Source organism: Biomphalaria glabrata, chromosome 4, assembly GCF_947242115.1.
Source record: "Biomphalaria glabrata chromosome 4, xgBioGlab47.1, whole genome shotgun sequence".
NCBI classification, from domain to species: domain Eukaryota; kingdom Metazoa; phylum Mollusca; class Gastropoda; family Planorbidae; genus Biomphalaria; species Biomphalaria glabrata.
The window spans coordinates 41,896,453-41,921,340 of record NC_074714.1 but is presented as its reverse complement, the minus strand read 5'-3'; the positions used below and the strand labels follow the sequence as shown (position 1 = coordinate 41,921,340).

Here is a 24,888-nt window from a genome sequence, read left to right as displayed (position 1 = left end):
TAAAAAAAAAAAAAGTACCTACCTTTGATAACAAGAAATGTAAGATTTGCACTGTATGTCTAGATGAATAGACATTTACAGATCCGGATTTAACTATGTGGAGGCCCCTACACTTATGATTGAAGATACTTATATCTAAAAAGCAGACTTTATTTTAGACTTTTAGAAGATAGAAATAGAGTACTTTTAAATTTAATCTCACTTTCTTTTTTTTTTTAAATATGTAATATGCACATTTTACTTTTTAAAAAATGTATATTGTTTGAGTTTGTGGAGGATAAGCTCTTGGTAGACGCACTGTCGTAAATCCGGAGCTGTATTATTATTCCAAGCATGCTACGCCAGCCTTAAAAAAAAAATATTAGAAAAAAAAAAAAGCTTTAAAGTTTCTGACCCGTCGAAATTTGGATATATTATATATATATATATATATATATATATATATATATATATATATATATATATATATATATATATATTGTAGACCACTTCAAATGTTCTTAAAAGATAAGAGGTTTGTTGTGCGTGATTTGGGTGGATGTAGGTACCGGTAAAACGGATAGAACTTGAAAATTAAACTCGAAAACTACCGGGCGCACATTAATATCAAAATGTATCGTCTTTCTGTAAACAAAGCTTCTAACTACAGCGACAGCTGCTGATGATTTGATGTGTTATCATGAGCTAAGTATGCATGCAGTTTCATCTGCAAGAGAAGTCTCGCCATTTGTAATGAATATTGTATGCTGGAGATGGGCGTTCAAGTCAATGGAGCTACGGTTACTTCTTTTTTTCATTGGTAACGGTCTTTAAGGATGACAGCTTTAACCCACCGTCTGTAAAACAGTTCGAAGTGTAAGTTTCTAAAATCGCGCCATATACACAGCAGAACACAGTCTGCACAGGGCTACCACAGAACTCATGAGGAGCTGCACTTGAAAAGGTAGCCATAGATATCATAGCGGTCAATAACGATGACAGTCTCAAGAGCGAATTCCACAGCTATCCACTGGAGATCCAGGAGAAGATTGTGGAAGAACTCGACTTTTGGCACCAAAGAATTCACTGAGTTCTGCTGTCAGTAAGTTTTTGGTGCCAACGTTTGTGTCTTCTAGCCAACAAATAAAACAAAAATCTAACACACAAGTCAAAGTCAGGAACTTTAGGATCCTATGGACACATTCAGTTTAAATAGTGATCAAAGTCTTTTAAGTGTATTAGAACTTCAGAAGAAATGTTGTTTTAGCCTGCGATAAAGGGAGATAATCATAGGGAACAAATTCTTTCTTTTAGTACGGTAGGTCATACAGCACTCCATTTTTTTTATTAAACAAAATTGTATTGCATAAAATAAAATAATTAAATGAATGAATACTATATATATACCGTATTGTCAAGGATATACTTTCACAGTAACTAGAAACTGAATCATACACCCACACCGGTAGAATGGAAAATGTATATAGCTAAAACCTCTACAGCAAATTAATCTGAACCATATATCATTCATAGAGATGAACTTTATGATAGTCTCCTCTATATATTACAGTTGAATAAATAATTGTAGTGTAACTAAGTTGTTTATTTTCTGCATGTGTGTTTATAGTACTTCAACAATGTGAGACGTGTTTGTATTTGTTCACTGTAGCCTAATTTTGTTGAATAAAGCCATGTTATTGGTATTCTAGTATTTGTTGATTCATTAAAATAAGTTTTTGGACCCACGTTATTTTTTAATTAAAAGTTCTAATTGACAAGCATTCACAGCTCACCAACTAACCCAATTACATTGGAATGAACATAACTTGATTTACACAAATATTTGTTTACAAAGCTCATATTAATTCTGTCTGTCTGGTAAAAAGTCTGTACACCATTTTTAAAAGTCATCTGTTTCTTTTAACGAGGTTGTCATGTGGCCCAGCACTAAGACCAACCGCCTGTACTTTCCCCAACTAATGTCAGGTACCCATTACAGCTAGGTGGACTCGGAGGCACCCAAAGATAACAAATAAAAATTCCCAGTCTACACCTGGATTTGAAAGCAGGAACCCCAGTTCAGAAGCTAAGCACTTTATCACTCAGCCACTAAGCCTCCACAATGTGACAGAGTATTAACCCCTAAAATCATAACAACTGTTTATTTTTTAATCACATGAGAATTTCATAAATAATAAAATAGTAAAATTAAGATGGTATTTTAATGGCTTGATAATATGTTTAAACCTCCAGGCTAAATGATTCAGCCTTGTTCATCACACCAAGTTGGACAGTAAGCTACAAAACTATTAATTTTTGTGAGGAATCATTTTTTTTAATTTTATAAATGGATGGTTATTAATTTCAAAGGTCAATATACTGTATATATTAAAAATTCTGTACACGAGTCATATACACCAACAGGATTCTGGACACAATTATTACCTTAAGTTTGTTAATACTAAACAGTTGAAAAGGAAGAAAGTCAAATCACTTAGTTACAAAAAAAGACTTTTAATGAAAGAGTCTATATTCAGTGAGATACATGTTCGTTAGCAAAAAAAAATAAAAAATATGACAGACTAGCAGGCACACCTTGAAAACAATACATTAAAAAGAATGATCTCTCAGACTCAAAGAAAATGAAACAAAAACTATAATGGATAAACTCAAATGAAGATGAGAGACTACTCACAGACAAAAGCATCGACAATAACAGAGAGGTTGAGCAGTCTGACAAATCACTTTCTCCTCAAACAGCCAATCACAGCAACACATTTTCCAGCAGTGGAATTACAATGTAAGCATTGATAGAAGGACATTTTGATTAGTTCAAAAATACAGCTACAAAAACATATTTCTGAATTGTCTCAAGTTTGAATACAAATTTGAAATAAAAATGCTTACAGTTTAACAATTTTATACCTTAACCTGCTATACAAATAATTCTAATAAATAGTGAAATAAATGAGAAAATCATTTCAATAAGAACAGCCTTATAAATATAAAAACAAACAACATAGAAGCAGCAGATCTGAAAAATAAAACAAACAAATAAAATAAAAATCTATTACTCAAAACACATAATAAGAATCTGTTATCCCATAATTCCTTTGATTCTCTACACTGTAATGTAACAAAGCACCAGCCATAGATACAGTTGATAGCAGCACAAGGAACTGGAGGAAACACCAGCCACAACAAAACAAAAGAAAAACAAGTGTATATATGTATGTACATGTCTGTCCCTCCGATGGCAGAGTGTTATATTGACACATGAAATCTCCATGACAACTCGTATCAGCAAGGACAGACATTTGAATCATAATATCTACTCTTTTCTTCTTCTTTCATTTTTTTTTTTTGCTTTGTTATTTTCATTTGTAAAACTATAGAATATATATTCATGATAATAATAAGTATGTGTATAAATAATTTCTAAATGTAGCGAAAAATATATATAGTTCTTTGACAACTTGTTGACAATTATAAAACTAAGAAAAAAAAAATTGTGTAAATATATTTAAATAAGAACTTGTGGCAAGCAGATGATGCCTTGGCATACAGAACTGTTATGAGTCACAAATCAAGATATCCACACCAATGATATACAAATAATTTCTTAATCATAAAGTAAAAAAAAAAAATTGAAACTAAAATTCATCTGTCCGACTATAGGAAAAGATTTTGACTCACCAAACTACTAACTCTACATTAGAAAGAAGAAACATTAAAATCAACACAAAGCACCTTATGTTTGTTTCTACAACATCCTTCACCTTTAACCACAATTTAAAACAAAAAAAAAACAACATAAAATCATAAGGTCAAGTAGACTTTTAACTGAACAGAAAATAAAAACTGTACATGTAGCTAAACTAATGATTGCAAATCCTCTTTAAAAACAAAACAAAACTTTTCAACTACAATTTTATGCAATCTTGCAATAGAAGAGAATGAAACTAAATGAACTAACTATCAAATAAAAGTCAATGAAAAAATAGTTTGTATAAGTATGTATATATATCACAATGATCAATTTAAAAAAAAAAAGTGTTTTACTAAGTTTGTTCTTGTTATAAATATGTTAAGATTTAGTTTGATAAAACTTGTAGAAAAATAATTGCTATTTGAATGAAGGAAACATTCTCCTCGGCTATGGCTTGACTATAGTTTCACAACCATAACTTGGATGAAAATGTTCATTAGGCAACAAAAGATTTCATTGACTTTAAAATGTGACAATAAGAATGAACTCCACAAATGTTTTGTTAAAAAAATATAAACACATTTTAAAAATTTATTTTTTGGTGTTCCGTTAGTCACAAAATAAAATAGGCACTTTAAAAACTTGGACGTGATTTGTTTCATAAAATCCAACAAATGGCATTTTAAAAAATATAGCTAGCTGTATTATCAGAAAGTGAGTAAAAAAAAAAAAAGAAATTCTAAAAGACTTTCCCACTACTTCCCTCCCAACAGCTTCATTTATTATTCTATTAAATGCATTGAATGCACACATACAAAAACAAAAAAAAAGTGTACTTCAAAAAAACTGATAGCCCAATTTCTGTATACAGGCAGTGACCATTCAAAGTCATATACAATAAACATTTTCAATTTTTGCATTACATTATTATTCTTGTCTAATGTGTACACTTTAAAAAAAAAAAAAGTTTAGATTTATCTTTTCAAACATTATAAATTATATTAATTTGCCAAAATTAAAAGCGACTATGATTTCTAATTATTTAGATGAGCCTACTGGACCTCCACAGCGAAAGGGCTGCCTGGGATCTCCTGTTCTCCCCACCTGATAATGAGCATGTAGCGTCCTTTTTCTTTGACCATGTACTGGACAGAGTACTGGAGGTTGCCCTGATGTTTGACTATAAGTTCATCACAAGGACCTTTGGGTCCCATCATACCAATGTACATTATGTTGTTGCCTGGATCAGAAACACAATATTTTATTATGGCAGTTTTATGGTACATTTACATTTCATAGCCAATATTTACTTGTACAAAAAAAAAACCTAACATTTTAAACCTTCAGCTCTAATTCACCATTCAAACCCTAAGCAAAGGGAGAATACTCAAATTAAGAGAGAAAATTTAATATATGCTGATTCATTATTTTACTAGGCTGAAAAATTAATGACAAAAAAAAACAAAAAATAATGGGTGTTCCTTTTAAGGGGAACAATTTTTCTGTATGAGACAAGAAGAGTTGTTTTATACAAAATGTTTTAAACTAGAAGGTGCTCTCTACCACACTGTGGGCCAAAAAAAAAAGACACTTTTTTAAAGATTCCTTTTCTACATGCCATCTTGTCATGACAATGACATCAACTAAATAATTACATTTAGTCATACCAACTAATTAAAAACATGTAGCCACAGACTTTCTCTTCAACTAGGACTAAATTCATATTAACATTTTTGTTTGTTTCATCCTTGCAGGACATAGAAGCATTCAATAGGTTTTTTTTTTTTTTTCTCTTACCTGCACCAGAGGCATCCACAGTGAATGTGGCTGTTTTGCCACAGAAAGCTTTGGTGAGGCCAGCACCTTTGGCAGTGACCTTGCTGGCATCAGAGCTGAATCTTTGAATGCCACTGAACCTGGTGGTGGTGCTGGTCTTGGTGACTGTCTCCACCACAACAGAAGCATGCTCCTGCATTGCACTAGGCTTGCCTTGACCTGATGTGGCAGAGATTTTGGTTAAGTGAATACAGGTGTAAGATACAATGATTCAAACATGTCATTTATGATAAGCTACTTAAGCCTGTCCTTAAAACATTGGATCACATATTTTTTTATTTTTTTTTAAATAAAATCTTTCATATCCTATCTACCCTATTATACATTATGTGAATTTCTATAAAGTTCATTGAAGTGTAAATAGCAAACCACTTGTTATATTATTTATTTATATGTAAGAGACAAGAACATTTTTCCATAAAAGCATTGTATGAATATTGGAAGACTATTTTGCAAAAACAGACAGCACTGAATTATATTTGGTTAATAAAAAGAATTGTGTGTTTTTGTCTCTATTCTCTAAATACAGTAGGCACAAATAAGTATCAGTTGGATCTCATGATCAAACTTTCACATCTTATCAAATATAACCATGTCTGACCTTCAATCTTGGCTTTGAATGGACTGCCAGCAATGTTGACACCAGCATATCTGATGCAGATGAGATAATCTCCAGGAGCAGTTGGGCTGTAGCTGAACTCATAGCCTTCCTCAACCTGACAAAGATTAAAATTCAACAAGTAAAAACTGATTAGACATACCAGTTAACAAAAAGAACAAAGAAGTTGTGCAATTTAGCATCTATATTGTATACATACCTCTTTACACTCCAGCTTAACTTTGGATGGACCCTCTACTGTAACAGCCAGGGAACCAGAGCCAGCATTTACTGTATTCACAATAAACTTGGCCACTTGTCCTAAAATGGATTAGGAGTTCAAACTTTTTATGCAGAATACATCAAACCACCTAAGTATAAACTATGAAGTCAATAAACTCTTTATGTATCGAATCATTTTAATACGTATTATTAAATGAAAAACTTTCACACTGACATAACTGATGATATAAACTAATCATTCAACATAAGCTCAAAATACTACAAGTCACCAGACATAATAATAAAAAATTGTAAAGAGTTCACTTATTACTTTGTCTCATTAATTTATTGAATGACAATACAATAATGTTGTCTGACAAAAATATTCTGTAACAATTTTTTTTTTCAAATAACATTTCAGTATGTAGAACTACGAACCGGTTTTTCCTGTTTTGAGGCCATCACCATATGCTGTGACCTTTCCAGCATCAGCATCAATCTTGCCCACTACAATCTTGAAAGGAGATTCAGGGATGTGGTAGTTGTCGAAGAGGACATGGACATAGTGGACACCATTTTCACGAGGAATGAACCTCACAGCGTATTTTCCTGGGGAAAGGTAAAAGTGTAATAAATAACAAATGTTAATAAAATAGAAATATTAGCCCTTTTCAATATCACTTAAGAGGTAAGACCTGTAATGAAAGGATTGGTAGTAAAATTATATTATATAAAATATTATGTTATAAAGAAAAAAGGGATAACAATACAGATCTGGTAGTTTACATGTTATTTCTCCAATAAACTAAAATTTAGATTTAAAAAAAAATAAAAAATAACTACCAGTACTAAACATTATTCAATCATCATCATTATCAAACTCCATTTGAGTGAAGGATTGAGAGGCTCAAATCCTCTCTTGCAAAAGCCCTGGACAGAAACCCTGCTGTCTTAAGCAGTGTATACATGTCACCATACAGGTTGAGAATTTTTCAATATATTTCTACAAACTCCTCTGGGAGTTCAGATAAAATGTACAGGTTAAATTACCATCATCAAGATCCTGAACAAGAGCTTCTTCCTCTGATCCTGATGGTGAGACCACCAGAGCAGTCAGTCTACCTTTAGCACCATTGAAGTTGACCACAAATGCAGCAGGTTTGCCCACCTGTTGACAAATCAATAAAACATTTTTAAAAAATTAACCCATGTTCAGCTATATCAATATTTTAAGAATGGCTTCTTTGAAAGGAATACTATAACTTTTAAAAGTACTGTCATACCTGTAAACCTCTGTCTTGCAAGGATTGTACAGCCACTTTTCTGGCATCCCCAATAGAAGGTGTGACATTAACTCTGAACGGTGAATCTGGGATGTGCTCATCATTGAATTTAACAGAGACATAATATTCTCCTGGAACACAATATGAAATGAGGGTTTTATCTTTAACTATCTATCAAAATTAAATTATCTTGCTATGTAAATAAAGCTATTAATTAATTAGAAATAGCATTACCTAAAAAAAACCTTCAAAGCTTAATTTTTGTAATAAATAATACAGTTTATAAAATGTAGGCATGATAGATCAATTGTTTATCTAATAGGAACTATTATACTAAATTAAAAAGTGTGCTAACCAGGTTCTGTAACTCTGTAAGAGACTTGGCAAGAGCCATCTTTTTTATCCTGAAAGTCAATCTCTGCCTTGGATGGCCCTTCAACAGCAATGGACAGACCACCAGCACCAGCCTCTCTGGTGTAGATGTTAAACTCATCTGCATAAAGTCAGTGTAAGTACATTACAGTCACAAATTAAGTAAACTTATAAACAGTTAACACAAAAAAAATAAAATATCTATTCTATGCCCCAAAAAAAATATTCTCCCTTATGAGTTTTATAACTTCCATCTAACAATAAATAGATTTAACCTTCTAAAGGTTTAACCGATAAAAAGCATGAAGGTCATCTTTATTTTCCATGTCAGTACGAAAGCTAATTAATTAAACTCACTAGGAACAGTGACTTCTCCTCTCTCTAGACCTGGTCCAGCAGCATGTACTTTATGAGCACCTCCGCCAGCTATGGGTCCAACAGTGAACTCAAATGGACTACCTATTGTTATACACAAAAACAAAAAGATAAAAAAAAAACATGTTTAATAATAGTATAATCACATAAAATTAATGTTTCTTCTTTCCAATTTTTTGACTAAAACCAGCATTAAAAAAAGAGTTCAGCCAGGGAAGTATCTCTTTGAAAGCCTGTTTCTGATGTTCACTAGGATGATTTGTAACCAGTACAAATCCACCTTTACATTTCCCAAGACCAGATCTATTTGACTTTAATCACTTTTTTTTTTTTAAATCACTCTCAATTAGGACTAGGTATGAGAAGTTAGGACCAGCAGTAAACACTGGAATACCTTTGTAGTTATTTCTTAACTGTAATAGTTTAAAAAAGTAATGCAAAGAAAATATAATACTCCTTAAATCTTGTCATATTAAAATACATGAAAAAGTAATATACAGTCGATAAACAAACATCAGGAATCCCAAGGAAGCTAGTGGCAGTATTGAGACTTCAGAAGAGTACAATGACTCACCTGGGATGTGCATATCTTTGTGTTTAACACTGACAGTGTGGACACCCATCTCCTTGGGGACAAACTTGATGCTGTAGTGAGAGTCATCCAGGCTGACCACATCACATACTTCTGTCACACCAGATGGACTCTTCACAGATGCTGTCATGTCATAGGGAGTGGTTCCTGAAAATATTTTCAACAAGAAATATTTAGTCACAAAACCTAATAAAAAAGATATGTCATGGTTATCCAAGGTGCCAATCATAAACATCAAAAGGTGGCACTATTAAACAACAAGCCAGGTGAAAACATTTTTATTTGCTTTAAGTTAAAAATTCGCTTTTGACTAAAAAATGAAATAAAATATTGATGTAATAATAAAAAAGGAAGTTCCAGTAATGAAAAAATCAAATAGCAAACATAACATTCATCCTTCTGAAAGAAACATAACAGATCACTAGTTTAGTGCCCATGCTAAAAAAGAGCATCTGAATTTACAGACTTGTGGCATCACAAATGGTGGAAATGAAATTTCAAACAGCAAAATAAATACAAAATTATTAAACTATTGACACTATTTTGGTTAAAGTTACACATGGAATCTATACTCTTTTGGTTCTTTTGCAAAACATTTTCTTCAAATCTAAAGAAAACTAAAAAAAATAAATTATTTATTTAGTGTCAATTATGTTTCTCTCTGACAATTGGAAATGTATATTGTTTGACATAGAATGACAAATGTTCATAAAACCTACCTAAGTATGAGTCTGGTTTTGTAATTGAAATAGGAACAACAATAGATGGCAACAAGTCAGACTTGCTAGAGGTTGACCAAATAGGATGAGTGGAATAAGTCACTGACATGTTGAGTGCTTCAAGAAATCACCACAGTTCTATTTCACACAAAACAGATTGGATATTCTAGGATGGCTAGAGAGTGATTGAAATACTGACCAACTCAAGAAATTATGCTCCAGCCAAAAAAAACCCAACAAAACAAAAAAAAAAAACAGGATGTAATCTCTAAAGGAAAACCAAAGTTCCAGGTATTGTTCATCAGCATCACTTCAAGATATAAATCTTATCCAACGTTAAGGCTATCACATAATTTTAGAACTATATTTCACTAATTGTACTGAAGAATGAATCCTGATCTTGAAGAAAAATAGACACACAAAACACCAATGTAAATTGAAATTTGATTTCACAAAGAATTAGTGAAAATTCCTATAACATTTTTTTGAGAAGATGGAATGGTTGACTTAAAAAAAAGGCTATGCAAGTTTTAAAGATGCACAGGTAGGCATTATTCACCTGTAGAGCTGGTCTATAAATATTAAAATAGTTTTCTTTTTAGACTCTTGTCTACCTGAAAGGAAAAGCCAGCTGAGACCAAGGAGAAAAAAATACTCTGGGAAAAGTAGGGGAGGCTAATCTAATCAGTTCTTGCCTCTGATGGAAATGGGACTTAACACCACTTCAGGTACAGCTTTTTTTTCCTCAAAAAAATTATTTCTCTTGAAAAAAAAAAAGATATACAGGTAAGCAGAAGAAAAAGTCAAGTTATAAAGAAAATTATCTCTGGCATTCCAGCAAGCTATTTTGGTAAACACTGATTTTAAAATGTTAATTTTAGATAAGATTCAACCCAGATAAGAGAATGTAACTTCCAGTGTGTACTGAAAGAGTGTTTCAGTTTGTCTCACATCTCTTGCAACAAGAAACAATTACCTTAGGTCACTAACAAAGTGTAGGAAAGTATACTTGTCCAATGAGAATACTGATTTCAATCACAGTTAGGAATATATTGTAGTAAAAAAAAAAAAATTATAAAAAAAAAACCAAATGGTTTTTGTCAGCAATTCTTTGAGGTCATATTTTTTTTTTTAATTTGATAAATGAAGTACTTAAAAAGTGACTATAAGTTCAACAAACACACACACACACACACACAAAAGCCAAGAACCATATAAGAGATTGATCATAAGACATTATGAGAGTGAAACAAAAAGATCTTTTAAAAAAATTCTCCGAACAGAATCATTGTTGGAAAAAAAAAAAGGGGGGGGGGGGGCAAGGATGCTATTTTATCTAATTTACTATGGAAGAAAAATGTATTGGTACTAACCAGGTATCTTCAAGCTAAGTTCACATTGACTGCCCACATGTGTGATGTCAGCGGCCTCCTTGTGTCTGGTGATACGTTCTGTAATCTTGGCAGAAGGCTCACCTCCAATTTTAACACTGAATGGGCTGCCTAAAAATAGAAAGAGCAATGAATAAATAAGTAATCTTCTCTGAACAAAAAATGCTTAAAATTAAATATTTTGGCCAAATTTCGTTTCACTTTTTAAAATGTCATTGACCTCACCTGGAACATGTTGATCAGCAAATTTAATGTTGATGATGTACGTTCCTGGCTCAGTTGGTTTGTAGGTGACACGACAGGTGCCATCCTCATTGTCATGACACTCGATGTCCGCTTTGCTGGGACCCTCAATGGACAATGACATACCTCCATAGCCTAAAAGCATCAACAGTATATACAATGTCAAGTCAAACATAACAAAGGATATAAAAAAGGGTGAGACTAAAGATATTAAACTTTATGGGAAATAAACAAGACAAGTGTAAATATCAGAATACAGAGCAAAGCTAGAGATTCTATTAAGGACAGGATGGCAGTGCATACTTCATTATGTAAATACTGGTGGACTAATTGTACAAAGTTTGTTTAAAAATAAAAAGCTAAAATTGAAATCCTTAATGTTTACTTCATATGTATTACACAAATCTTTCTAAAAATTATTATTCTACTCACCAGCTTCTCTAGTGTCAACAATAAACTCATTGACCTCATTGGCCATTCCTTTTTCCAGTCCTTTGCCATAGACTTTCACCTTGCTGGCATTGCCGATTTCACTCTCTCCAACAACTATCTTGAAAGGAGAGTTGGCAATATGCTGGCCATTGCGGAAAACATTGACCAAATGCTCTCCTGTTTCTCTTGGTGTGAAAGTTATGCCTGAAATAGCAAACAAAATAATTGGATAAAACAAAATTGAATGTTTAAAGATTAACTCATGTTCAATTATAAGATAACTACATTTTAACACTTAACTGCTTTCCTACAAACAAAAACAAAAACAGGACATACCCAAATGACCATTGGCCAGTCTCTTGAGGAAGCAGGGCTCTTCCCTCTTGGATGGGGACACAATGGTTGCTGTCAAGCTCTCAATATCTTGTTCTGTGACCTTGAGGGAGACCTCAGAACTACTGCCAACCATGATTTGATTTTTACGCTTGGGCTCTCCAGCTATGATGAAAATTAATTTTACAATTTTCATAGTCACAATTTTATAATGAATTAAAAGCTATTGGAGGCTAGGAGTTGTATAAATAATGACTTTCAAGACAATGCTTCTAACAAAAAGTAGTGTTTATTTTGTTCAATGAGCCATAACTTACGTGTAATTTTGGCAGTGAATGGAGATCCAGCAATGTTCTTGTCTGCAAACTTGACAGTAATCAAGTACTCTCCAGGTGCAGTGGGCAGATAAGATACAGTACATGTACCATCCTCATTGTCTTTACACTGGATCTCTGTCTTGGATGGACCTTCAATGGCCAATGACAGACCACCTGGACAAATAGATATTGATTCTAGGATAAATTTAGCCTCACATAAACCTAATTACTGATTTAAACATTTTGACATATTTTATACATCAACTAAAGAGTTGAACTAAGGACTGACCAGCTCCAGCATTCTTAGTGTTGATGGTGAACACAGCCAGTTCATGGACAACGCCATGGCTAAGGCCTGGGCCATAAGCAGTCACATAGCCTGAATCAATGGCCTCCACATGGAATAAGAATGGACTTCCTGTGAATACAAGGGAAATATGCTTTATTGGATCTTATTGATTAGTGTTCAATTTAGTCTAAGTACAACCTGATATATATTAATGTATTAAGTATTAAATGGTGTATTATTTATATTGTATAATGTTGTGTATGGTTAGGTTTCAATATCAGCACTATAAATTTAAGAAATATAAGGAAATATAACAATGACTAATAGTATACAATTTAAAATGAATGGCTAATGCATCGCACTTCTCAACCCAGTAAAAAGTCACAATTTTAAATGAAGGATTAAACTGCCTACAATGTGTAACTTCAATTTAATACACAATATGAAATCATTAATCTGAATCCATTGATGCTTCTCATTTTCCCATTGGTTAAATTATTTGCTACATTTGTGATTAACTTTCCATCTATAGTCACAAACATGTGTGTTTATTCTAGACCAGAACAGTCTCTTACCTTCAATCTCCTCATTGTTGTACTGCATGTGCAGCTTGTGAAGGCCTATTTCTGTTGGCTGGTACCTGACTGTCACTGTGCCATCCTTGTTGTCCTCAATGTTAGGGTAGGCTCTCTTGCCAGAGGGCATCACCACAGTGGCTGTAGGGAGGGCAAACACAACATGACATTTAAATAATCTTCTCTGTTATACAACTATATGAACAAACACAAATGGAAACAATACATTTATTATTCCAGAAATATTTGTAATAACTGAAACTATACATAAGATTCACTATACATTGTACAACATCAATAGGGTATAAATGTTACTTAAAATCACAGAGTAGTTTCAATGTCCTAATGCTTTATTAAGATTTGAATAAAAATATACATCGCTAACCTGAGACAAAGTTGAAGATAGGACCAACTGGAAGAGTAAAGTCCACTGGCTGGAACAAGCCGCCTGGGGCTGTGGCAAGTAGGGAATCCACTCTGTCAGCTGAAATCATCTCATCTCCAACCTGAAATGATACATTTCACTTATGTTAAGTTTATTCCTTTTATTTTTCAACAACTACCCAGTACTTAAAATTAATTTTAATTTTCAATCCATTTTAAATATTCATGAACACATTTTAAAAAATCTCTAGACATAATTAAAGTCTGTATCCATATTCACAATGATTCTTTTACTAGTCATTAGAAGCTTAATTGAAATCACTAAAACTACACATTTTGTGAAGTGGATGTAAAAAATATCAAATGACATCCATGTATTGAATACAATCTCATGTGCTCCTACAAAATAATATCATGCTGAATGGCTGATTCCTTGGATGATGTAGACATTATGAATTATTGGCTAATAGTATCACCACGAAATACTATTCTTTCCCTGAACCTAAGTCTCCTACAACCAAAATGTTAAAGTAAAATATAGAACTAACAAAATAAGATTGTCTAGCCATGGAAGCCACTTGCTTCAAGTTATCAACTGGAGTTAAATGACAGCCAATCTTTTCTAAGCTTTTAAACTGGATTTAACTCACCTTGGTCTCCAGGTAACGTGCATACTCCTCTTCTAGCACTGCCTGATGGGATACACAAAAGGGGAACAACTCATCAAATTACATGCAAATCATGCAGTCATTAAAAGTGACAGTGGAAAAAAAAAAGGGGGGGGGGAGGTGTTTTTTTTTACAAAACAATCATATTAGTTGGTGTACCTTTAATTTCAATGCATACATAGTTAAAAAAAAAAATACCAGCAAATTTGATTAATGTTAGTGGTGATTTAACTTTAAAAAAGACATGACTGTTCTAAATTTCCTTATTACTTTTATATACTTTTCCACCTTCAAGGTACCGGTACAGAAACACAGACAAATATTTTAATTAACAAATTGACTAATACCCTCCCACACAGAAAAGGCAGAGAGTTTTTCTGGAACAGACTAAAGCAAAAAAAAAAAAAAAAAGGATAAAAAAAAAAGAATACTTTTTCACATATATTCTATGAATACTATTTAGCAAAAAAAAATTTTTTTAAACTATAGACCTTTTCCAACAAGCTGTTTTCAACATCATAATTATTTCAAGTCATATTGGACTGCTTTGTAAATAAGAGAAATATCCACAGAAGTAAGTGAAGAGAATCCAGCGACCTCACCAGTAGGAAATAACTCTCAAATTAATCATGCACTCCGCCACTGTGGCTGGCTATCTCAGGTGAGCACAGCTATCACAGCACCCACTGGGGTAAACACTGGCAGATATACAGATAGGATGGGTCAGAAGGATGGGGCAAGATAAATGTCAGTTCACTAACCAGTAAGGCATAATACATACAGCATTATATTTGGTAAAACCTTTTTTTTTCTATAGATATTCACATTTCAGTTCATCACTGAAAGGATTGCTATTATAAAGCTAATGAAAGAACTCAAAAGTACAGAAAACCAATACAGAAAGTTGTATAATTGTCAAATAAGATAGGATCAGATATAGACTATGTCATGATAAGAACAAACATAGATAGACTGAAAGCATCAGTTAAATTGCTTTGAACTGTTCAATATCAAGAGAAATCATAGTTGTAATTACTTTGGTGTGATATCAAGAATGAATGGTTTCCAAGTTTATCAACTTCATCAATGGCAAGAGATATCCCATGGATTTTTGTTCTACTTGAAACTAATTCATTTTAGTTTTTCTACACAATTTACAACTCTAACTCTGAATTGTCAATGTATGTAAGTGTGCTTAGAAAATGTTCTGTAAACACTGAACAATACTTTGGTTTAACTTGTATGTTCAATAATTTGAGAAACAAGTTGAAACTGTTGCTGTTGCTGAGTGTGCATATTCTGTATTACAAAAAGAATAACTCAAGTTGCAAACCCTGAACCTAACAATATCAGTTAGACAGGTAGACCCTGTGCCAAAGCCAGATAGTGAGTGGAATTAAAACGACAGAGGTGAGCAGATAAGATTGGCTCCATGAACACACACTTCAAATTGAATCAAGTTTAGTAACAAAAAAAATGCTGAGCTTTTAAGTATACACTTATGTTGTCATGAGTCTACAAATTCAATGGGGTATAGCAATTAAAAGAAAAACCAGTGTCATAAATGATATAGCCTACTTACTATAAAATAAAAATTACCAATTATTAAAAAAATGTCCTAATCATAATTAACAGTGTGATAGACAGATATCCTCAAGGTGGCATTTTGTTAGACTTACTTCAAATGGAGTCTACATTTCAGTTTTTAAAGTAAAAAAAAATGTAATAATGGAGTGGAGGAAAAAGAAAACATGAACACTCAAAAAGTGAAATGTATTCTATAAGTTTAGAAACAAGATCCTTCTAGCACATTTAAGTGATGCCACATTCAAATATTTAGGGTTGAACTGAAAAAGGGATGGAGAGTTGTCGATAGAAAAACCTGTTATCAACCTGGCCTCTTCCATCAAGAGCAAACTATTGTGAATTAGGAGGAGCAACATCATATGGTTGCTGGTGGTAAAAGCTGGACACTTTAACTTTGATTTTGGAGAGAACGCTGGGTGTGAGATACCAGGGAGAAAGAAAAAAAAAATCAGTTGATATTGCTGCAGGCAAAGAGCAAAAACTCCTTGATTCAATGTGATGACTAGATCTAGGATGATTCTTACATAGTACTAAATATAATTCATTGGTCTAGACATTTCTGCTTGGTACCATTAAGGGCACTTAAGAAAGTTGTCAAAAAAAACTGATTATCACAAAAAACTGGACTAGCCTGTCTACTGATTAGACTGGTTGTACACATCATCAAAACAGTTTCATGAGACAAATCAAAGGATAAAATATGAAAGATGATAAATGCTTCATCAAACAATTATAACCTGGCTATAATTTAGTTCACCACTTTAAGTGGTTAGTGCTTCAACATTTAGAAATAACCAAAAGAGAAAAGGAAAAAAAAAGCAGGTGGTAAACAAAGAAGTTTTTTTTTAGAGGGAACAAAAGATGAAGCTCTTCAATCTTCATGCATGTAATCAAAGTTTAGCAAATGGTATCAAAGTTTAGCAAAGGGTACCAAAAAGTTTAGAAACAGAAAAGAACAAGAAAACAATTGAGCAAAGTTTAAAAAGCTCATTGCATAGATCATAGACTTATAAGAACTGGCTTAGTTTTTAAGTGATGAAACAATGGTGTTCACACTGTTAATAAAAACTGAAAGGACACAAATCAACCATATAAATTACTGTCATTATTATGTGCTCGTGGTTAGAACAAAAAAAAACTGTTATGTAAAATGAAATTAGACATAAGGAACAAACTATAAAAAAGTAAAAAAAAAAGAAATGATTTTGTAGAGAGTTAAACTGCTTTAACTGTTAAAGAATAATATGTTGAAAGTGGTTAAAACAGAGCTTAGGAACTGGAACCACCCAAGTTAAATGAAATTCATTTGAACAGAACTATTTTTGTTAAGATCTAACTCAAGAAATTATTTCCAGTCATTTTAGACTGTGCTCATATACAAAAGCATGTACTTGTAAAGAATAAACAATGCATAGTTGTACTGAGACAGTGAAAAGAACCAGAGTCAAATTATGCATTAGAAAGATAACAACTTAGTTGGCAGTAGGATTGCTTAACCACACAAACACTGGTTACTCACCTCTACAGTGTAACTTCCATTTGGTACCAATTCTCCACCAAACTTGATCTCAATGGTGTAGGGGCCAGGGAATTGGGGTGTGAAAGAAATGGAGAAGGTGCCATCTCCCTGTTCGATGATGTCGATATCTATGTCAGTGCCATTAGGAGACCTGATGCGGCAGGTGACCTTGCCGACACCAGCAGCAGAGGCGTCCACTGTGATGACTGTTTCCTTGCCGACTGGAACAACTTTGTCATTGCCATCTAGAGAGAAAAGATACAAATTAAAAAACACATTGAAAGACAGGGATTTTTTTGAAGAAATAAATTCTAAAAATAAAAACTTTTGTGCTAAAAAAATAACATTAAAAAAAATATGAAAATAACATTGAAGTTTTCAAAAATTACAAAAGTATACTATTTTTCTCAAAAATTGTTTTTTATTAAAAAAAGCATTCAGTGTGGTATATAGACAAACAATTGTTGACAAAGCAAACGAGTATAAGATGATGAACTAAGTGAAGGGAATAGGGTTTTCAAAATCTCTATTTGAGAAATAACAAGCAACAACTTTTCTGATGACTTATTAAAACTCAAAAGAGAACTGGTAATAGGTAAGGTAAATGTACACCTTTCAGCTCATCTGTTCTTAAGGCCAATGGTTAAAGAACTGGTATTTCATGATCCTAAAATGTTACATGACATTAAGATGAAATAAAACATATATAATACCTGTGATCTTGCATTTAGAGGCATCTCCAGTTGGAGTGGTCTTGACATGGAAAGGCGATCCTGGGACATTCTGACCACCATACTGGACAGTGACATCATAGACTCCCAGGTCTTCAGGTGTGTACACAACATCATAGGTGCCATCATTGTTGTCCTGGATGAAGGGTCTAATGTAGGTGTCATCTGGTCTCTGTTCACAATATAAAATTTAAGTCATTAATAGCTTTTACAACAATAAATTGTCTAATAGGATAAATGTGTAGTATGCAGAGGTCATGATATATTTACCTGTTGAAAAAAAAAAAAAAAAGGTTTCCAAGATAAATGTTCTAAATATAGCAAGGTTTGTTTTTACAATATGGAATTTTTGTTTCTTTTTTTTTTTTGCAACCTAAAAATGTATGAAGTTTAAAATCTTAACCAGTATTTCAAAGTCAAAGTGATACTACAAATATTTACCTTTACAAAGACTTCCAGATCTGCATCCCCAGCAGCACGGGTGTCCACCTTAAAAGCAGCAGGCAAGCTAGCTGGAGTAGTGCCGCTGACACCTGGACCAGTTACCTTGACCTTGCTAGCATCCACACCAGGTTGGGCATTGACACGGAATGGACTGTTTGGCACAGCCTGGTTGGCGTATTTGACATCCACTTGGCATGGTCCCTCAGCAGTTGGGACGTAAGTTACCTGGTAAACACCATCATCCACAGGCACAATTTCAGCTGGTCTCTTCACACCTGTCAACATAGAATATAGCTCAAAGATATAGGCCAACATTTATTAAAATAGCACCTTATTGTGAGTAGAATGAGCAAAATACATTTATGACAAAAAAAAAGTATTTGAAAAATCTATGCTAGTAGCATTTATAATAAGAAAAACAAAATCTAATAATTTCTAATACATTGTTTCTAAGACATCATAAAAACAAAAACAGTCATCTACAAATAAACACAAAAAATATTTGTCTTTAAGTCAGTTGAACCTTTTTCTTATAAGAAATGTCTTTCTAATGGCTGGGTGTAATTGTTTTTAGAGAGCTCCTACCTGTCTTGTCAGTGTAAGTCACCTCCAAAGGTGCTACTCCAGCCTCAGAGGCATCTACTGTGAAAACAGCAGGGGCATTGGCCTTGACATTGGCACTTTCAAGGCCTGGGCCATAACACTTGACTTTGGCTGGGTTGACTGGGTTCTTAATGTCAACATGGAATGGACTTCCTGATAAAGATAAACAAGACAATCCTCAAATATTTGATGATACTGATGGAATCTTTTTAAATGTGTATTTTACAAAACCATCTCCTTTCTCAATATAACTACAAATTATAAATATCCTGATTTGATACTAATTTCATCTGCCATATATATATTGCGAAGGGAACTATGAGATTCGAAAGCCTAAATTTTGTTACAGCATCATTGTTGTGGGAATATAGAAATAAAGAGCATATTTTGTTTGTAATCTGGTATTAGTATAAATACTCTTGCAACTTAAATAATAGAGAAATTCAAATTTTTTTATCAGGAGTTTTAAAAAAGTAAAGTTGATGTTTCATTTAATGTTTTGTTAGTTCTTCAGTATATTTTCTTTCAATAGACACCATCTTTCTATTTAGAACTAAATCCAGAACTAGAGCTCATTTTTCCAAACCATTTGCTATTACCAGCACTTAAGAGTAAGGCTGAGCATAATTCAAGATTCAATAAAAAACTTTGTCTGTCCCTCTCAACAACATACCTGGGATGTGCTGGTCATTGAATTTGACTGTGATGTCATAGGGTCCAGCTTTGGTAGGTTCATACACCACCTGGCAGGTTCCATCATGGTTATCCTGACATTTCATGGGTGTCTCCACTGGACCTTCAATACCCAGGCCGAGACCACCTTTACCAGCGCCTTTCATGTCTACTGTGAAAACTGCTGGTTTGTCTGTTAGACCTCCTTCAAGGCCTGATTTAAAAAAAAAATTTTTTTAAATAGAAATTAATTACCTTAAAGTGGAAGTATTTCCAACACAAAATGTATTACTGAAAAATAGTTTATTTTACCAGAACAAGACCAATATGCTACATATTTTTATATATAACCAGGAATGTTGATAACTTAAAATTAAGTATCAAGAAATGATCCCTTTCTATATTACTAATATTCAACCAATGGAAAACAAAAAACTCCATAAATACAAATAAATCCAACTGAACATCAAAGTTTTGAAAAAAAAACATTATTTGGCAGGTGAAAAACTACTGTATTACCAAAACTTTTTTTTTTTTTTTTTTTATTGAATATTGATCTTTCCATTGTTAAAGACATTTATTAATAAAGCAACATATTTTTATCTATAACACAGTTTGCATTAGACAGTTTCATCTCAAATGCTTCAATATTTCTAAGATTTTTAAATGTGTATTTTACAAAACCATTTTTTTATCACCCATTAATACAAATTATAAATATCCTGATAAAAAAATGTATAATACCTGGACCATAAGCCTTCACTCTGCTGGCATCTGATCCTGGCTTAGCTGTGACAGTGAGAGGGGCCTCTGGGATAGGAATGTCCTCATAGGTCACATCTATTTTCTGAACACCTGGTAAAAAAAAATAAAAGCAAGGTAAAAAAAAATTCAACATCATCATAGTTTAACAAAATGATTATACAATTAATCTTTTCCATTACATAAAAAAAAAAAAAAAAAAAAAAAAAAAATGCTTTATGAATATTTATCATAGTGATGTCACAATTATTCAAGTTATTTATGGAGGTCAGTTACTAGGCTAGGCATAATGTACTGTACACCAAAAAATTGCTTAAATCGTGAATCTGTAGCAAATTTCATTATATTCTTTCATAAATTTTGTTTAAATAAACGTAATGCTAATATTCTATTAAAAATATAACTAAATTTTTTTCCTCATAAAAACTGTTTCTGACCTTTTCAATGTAAGTTCACCTACCTTGTTCCACAGGTGTGTAGAGCACATTGTAAGTACCATCTCCATTATTCTTAACCACAGTGTCATACCTCTGGCCACTAGGGCTGGTGACAATGGCCTTCACCTTTCCTTGAGCAGTTGGAGAAACAGATCTGGCATCCACAGTGAACTCATTGGGACACTCAATGAACACTCCTAAAAGCAACAATCAAACAGACATGAGAATCTGATAATGAGGCAACCATTTCAAGAGCATCATATTAATACATTCTTTTTTAATAAAAGTAAATTTGTATTTGTTTTTTGTGGTTAAAGAAAGATTAATATAGATTGAGTTTTACTGATCCATTAAAGTAAATAATACTGATTACATATAAAAACATTAAAGTTTTGCTATTTGATTAATTAGGATACAATCTCCTAGTAGGGGGTTACATGCCATTACATTGATCAAAGATTAAGTTTCAAAAGTCATAATTATTTGGGAAATATTTGCTTTCAATTTTTTTTGCTCTAACATTTAACCATATAATGACTGCAGCATGCAGCTGACACTGTTAGTTGATATTAGTGCTTTAATAGTTTAAAAAAAAACAACATAAATTTAAACTTAAACCTTGGTAAAACAACATTACTTAAAAAATAAAGAAAGAATAACTAAGAAATCATACACATTCTGGAATTTACAAAAAGAAAATTAAATTTATATTTAAGCATCAGGTTTACAAGCCATGCTATATATTCCAGGAGTTTTATTGTACAATTAACTTTAGCAGCTGGAAAATAAATTCATATTTTTTCCACAATAGTTAAAATTAAGCAAAGTAAATGTACAACATAGATAGGTGTGATTACTGCATGGAGTTGTGGTTAGTGTTTACTTGCTTTGGAGGAATGGTGGGCTTCCAAGCAAAGTTAGAGAATATTTAATCATAGTAAGACAACACAGTGCATTCCAATGTTGTTTGGATCAAGATGCTAGCATCTTCCATGCCCTGTTTGTTTACCGGCAGGGTTTAGTCCTGGTCCATAAGCCTTGATGCCGCTAACATCCAAACCAGGTTTGGCTGGGGCAATGTTTGCTTTAAATGGAGAGCCGGGAATTGGTCGATCACCATAGGAAATGTTTACATTGTATGGTCCAGGCACTGGTGGCACATAAGACACTTCACAAGTACCATCCTTGTTGTCCTTACACTGTATTGGGGACTCTGCAGGACCTTCAACAGACAGACCAAGACCTCCAGGGGATTTCTCTTCTCGGGTGTCAATAGTGAACACTGCCGGCTTCAGGGCCTCACCACCTGTCAAACCTGGGCCATAAGCTTTAACTTTAGGTGGCCCTTGGATGGCATCCACACGGAAGGGTGAATCTGGTACAGGAACACCTCCATATGTAACCTGCACCTGGTGGGGGCCAGGTTCCAGTAGAGCAAAAGTAGCTTTGGCACCATCTCCAGTGGCACTGGTAGGAACATCCAAAACTTGATTGGTTGGGGATACAATCTTAACCTTGGCCTCAGCCTTTGGCAAGCCTTTACAGAGAATGCTGATATCCTTTGGCACACCAATGGGTATGGCTAAAAAGATTGGACTCAGACTTAAATATATGTAAAAATCAATGCTGTTTTTTTTTTACAATGTTATGACAACTTATTATAATAATGATGATCTTTCTGTCAGTTACACCCAAGAGTATTGAAATTTAATAAAAAAATAAATATATAAATAAACTATTAAACTATTGGCAAATGTAGACTAGATGATGATTAAGCATTGATCCAACTTTTAAAATGTGATTTACACAAATAAAACAATAAATTGTTAATATTATATGTAAAATAAGTTTATAAAAGTGAAAACATTTTGAATTGATTTTTTGTTCAAGACATGAAAAACAATTGAGCTAACTTATTTTTTAAAAAAACATTATTTTATGTAAATGAAAATCATTTTTTTTTAGATGACATTTCATTAAAGCATTAAAGACTTTTTTATAATCAAAAAGTCAATGAGAAACTTACTTGGTTCAAGACCAACAACTTTAATCTTGCTGACATCGATGTGTGGCTCCACTTTGACCTTGATTGGGCTCTGGGGCACCTCCTTGCCTGCAAAGTAGACCAGCACGGTGTACAGTCCTGGAGTCTTGGGCTCATACTCAATAGTGAATGTTCCATCCTGGTTATCAATAGTCTTGACTGGGACATCAATACCACGCTCATCAGTCAATCCAATAGCCACATCACCTGCATCAAAAGCAAAACAGTTTAATACACAAAATAAGTAAGTATATAATGAGTGTCATGTACAATTTTCCTTCTCAACATTTTTAAAGCTTTTCCAAGTAGTCACTTGACAACAATATTTAGGGATTTTAGGGGTGTTAAATAACTTTGGTTTGCTTACTTGAGACTTTTTTTTATCTTCAACCAAAAAGAAATGGTTTTTTTTTTACACTTTCTTTTTTTTTATGTTTCTTAAATAACAATAAAAGGAAATAATTTTTTTAGATTCAATTAATAAAAATAAAATAATAAATAAATTATGTATGCTAAATTTAAAATAGAATAAAATATTAATAGTGTGTAAATAAATTGCGATATTTTATAAATTGAGACCCTTGACCTTCGGACTGAACATTGATCTGCCGAATTCAGTAAAGGGTGAATTTTTTAAATATACATTATAGCAACTAAGTTGCTATTAAATGTTTGATTACATTCAAAGGGGCTGTTACTCTTTCAAAAAAAAAAATAATTGAAGCAGGCTGATTCAATGAATGATAACAGTAGTGAAATAGCCAGGAATGGTACTAAAGGCTGGTAGAGAGAAGAAGCTTATTATGAATTTATTAGAGCACTGGACTTATCAGTTTTCTTCAAGACAGAGTAAAATCCAATGCAGCAGATGTGTTTTATCAAGATAAAAATTTTTTATTTTTTTTTGGAAAACAAAAAAGAGAGGAATTTCAAGATGATGTTAAGTGTGAAAATACCTGGACCAGCTTCCTTGCAGTCCACAATAAAGTGTGTGGGGCGCAGGGTTTTAACACCTTTTTCTACACCAGGTCCAAACACCTTGACTTTGGCTGGGTTGCTGGGTTCAGAGACATAAACCTGTATACATATGGAAACATAAAATTATCAAAGTAAATGATGCCAATACTGAATATTTAAAAACCATAGAAAAATAGAGTGTTACAAACCTAAATTTGTAAAAATACTTAAATATACATCACTTTTGTCCCTTGCATGAAGAAGATTATATTTTGAATATTTTGGCTTTGATAACTAATTATTTATGTAAAAAATGTTATGCTCTTATGATTGTAATTATTTATTTCTATTATCAGTTGAACTTTCTGTCCCTTTAAGAAAATGAACTCTACAACTAAGTGTGTGGGTTTTTAAAACTGTTTCACATTTGCATTATCTATCATTTTCTTGTAAGATTGATATACTTAAATAAATAAACAAAAGGCATGACGAGAATAACAATATGTCAATCATTAAACAGCTAAACAAAGATGGAACTTACTCTGAAAGGTGCATTTGGAATCATGACACCACCATAAGTAATGGATACTGTGTGCTTGACATTTCTTGTGGGCTGGTAGCGACAGGAGAATGTACCATTGCCATTGTCCTTCACCTGCAATAAAACATCAACATTTATTTATTCAACATTAAAAAAATATTTCTTAGCCTAGTGCCTTTGTACACAGAATTTCTGTCTCCCTTTTTCTTTTTTTTTTCTTATCTTAATTTGTAGATAAATGTAAACATAACAATTCTAACTTTTGTGACAAGTT

General features: G+C 32.8%; 1 protein-coding gene across 5 annotated transcripts in view; it reads right to left on the bottom strand.

Moving 5' to 3' along the window:
• Window positions 1–2,473: 2,473 nt before the first annotated feature.
• Window positions 2,474–24,888, bottom strand: part of LOC106052449 (filamin-A-like) — a 102,451-nt gene continuing 80,036 nt past the window's right edge. For 3 of the 5 annotated variants that reach the window (XM_013207858.2, XM_056027362.1, XM_056027363.1), the window contains exons 14-43: window positions 24,615–24,728; window positions 24,073–24,193; window positions 23,099–23,323; window positions 22,082–22,654; window positions 21,096–21,269; window positions 20,618–20,728; window positions 19,875–20,087; window positions 19,184–19,354; window positions 18,596–18,873; window positions 18,137–18,326; window positions 17,424–17,668; window positions 14,300–14,341; window positions 13,651–13,771; window positions 13,266–13,406; window positions 12,691–12,819; window positions 12,402–12,575; window positions 12,088–12,249; window positions 11,752–11,955; window positions 11,302–11,454; window positions 11,059–11,187; window positions 8,949–9,113; window positions 8,357–8,458; window positions 7,983–8,120; window positions 7,628–7,758; window positions 7,395–7,512; window positions 6,783–6,953; window positions 6,343–6,443; window positions 6,126–6,240; window positions 5,486–5,683; window positions 2,474–4,928 (exon numbers count right to left, since the gene is read on the bottom strand). In XM_013207858.2, the coding sequence (XP_013063312.1) occupies window positions 4,741–4,928; window positions 5,486–5,683; window positions 6,126–6,240; window positions 6,343–6,443; window positions 6,783–6,953; window positions 7,395–7,512; window positions 7,628–7,758; window positions 7,983–8,120; window positions 8,357–8,458; window positions 8,949–9,113; window positions 11,059–11,187; window positions 11,302–11,454; window positions 11,752–11,955; window positions 12,088–12,249; window positions 12,402–12,575; window positions 12,691–12,819; window positions 13,266–13,406; window positions 13,651–13,771; window positions 14,300–14,341; window positions 17,424–17,668; window positions 18,137–18,326; window positions 18,596–18,873; window positions 19,184–19,354; window positions 19,875–20,087; window positions 20,618–20,728; window positions 21,096–21,269; window positions 22,082–22,654; window positions 23,099–23,323; window positions 24,073–24,193; window positions 24,615–24,728 (5,097 nt within the window). In that variant the 3' untranslated portion in view covers window positions 2,474–4,740. The remainder of the gene's footprint in view (window positions 4,929–5,485; window positions 5,684–6,125; window positions 6,241–6,342; window positions 6,444–6,782; window positions 6,954–7,394; window positions 7,513–7,627; window positions 7,759–7,982; window positions 8,121–8,356; window positions 8,459–8,948; window positions 9,114–11,058; window positions 11,188–11,301; window positions 11,455–11,751; window positions 11,956–12,087; window positions 12,250–12,401; window positions 12,576–12,690; window positions 12,820–13,265; window positions 13,407–13,650; window positions 13,772–14,299; window positions 14,342–17,423; window positions 17,669–18,136; window positions 18,327–18,595; window positions 18,874–19,183; window positions 19,355–19,874; window positions 20,088–20,617; window positions 20,729–21,095; window positions 21,270–22,081; window positions 22,655–23,098; window positions 23,324–24,072; window positions 24,194–24,614; window positions 24,729–24,888) is intronic. The other 2 variants (XM_056027364.1, XM_056027365.1) reach the window with 2 other exon arrangements.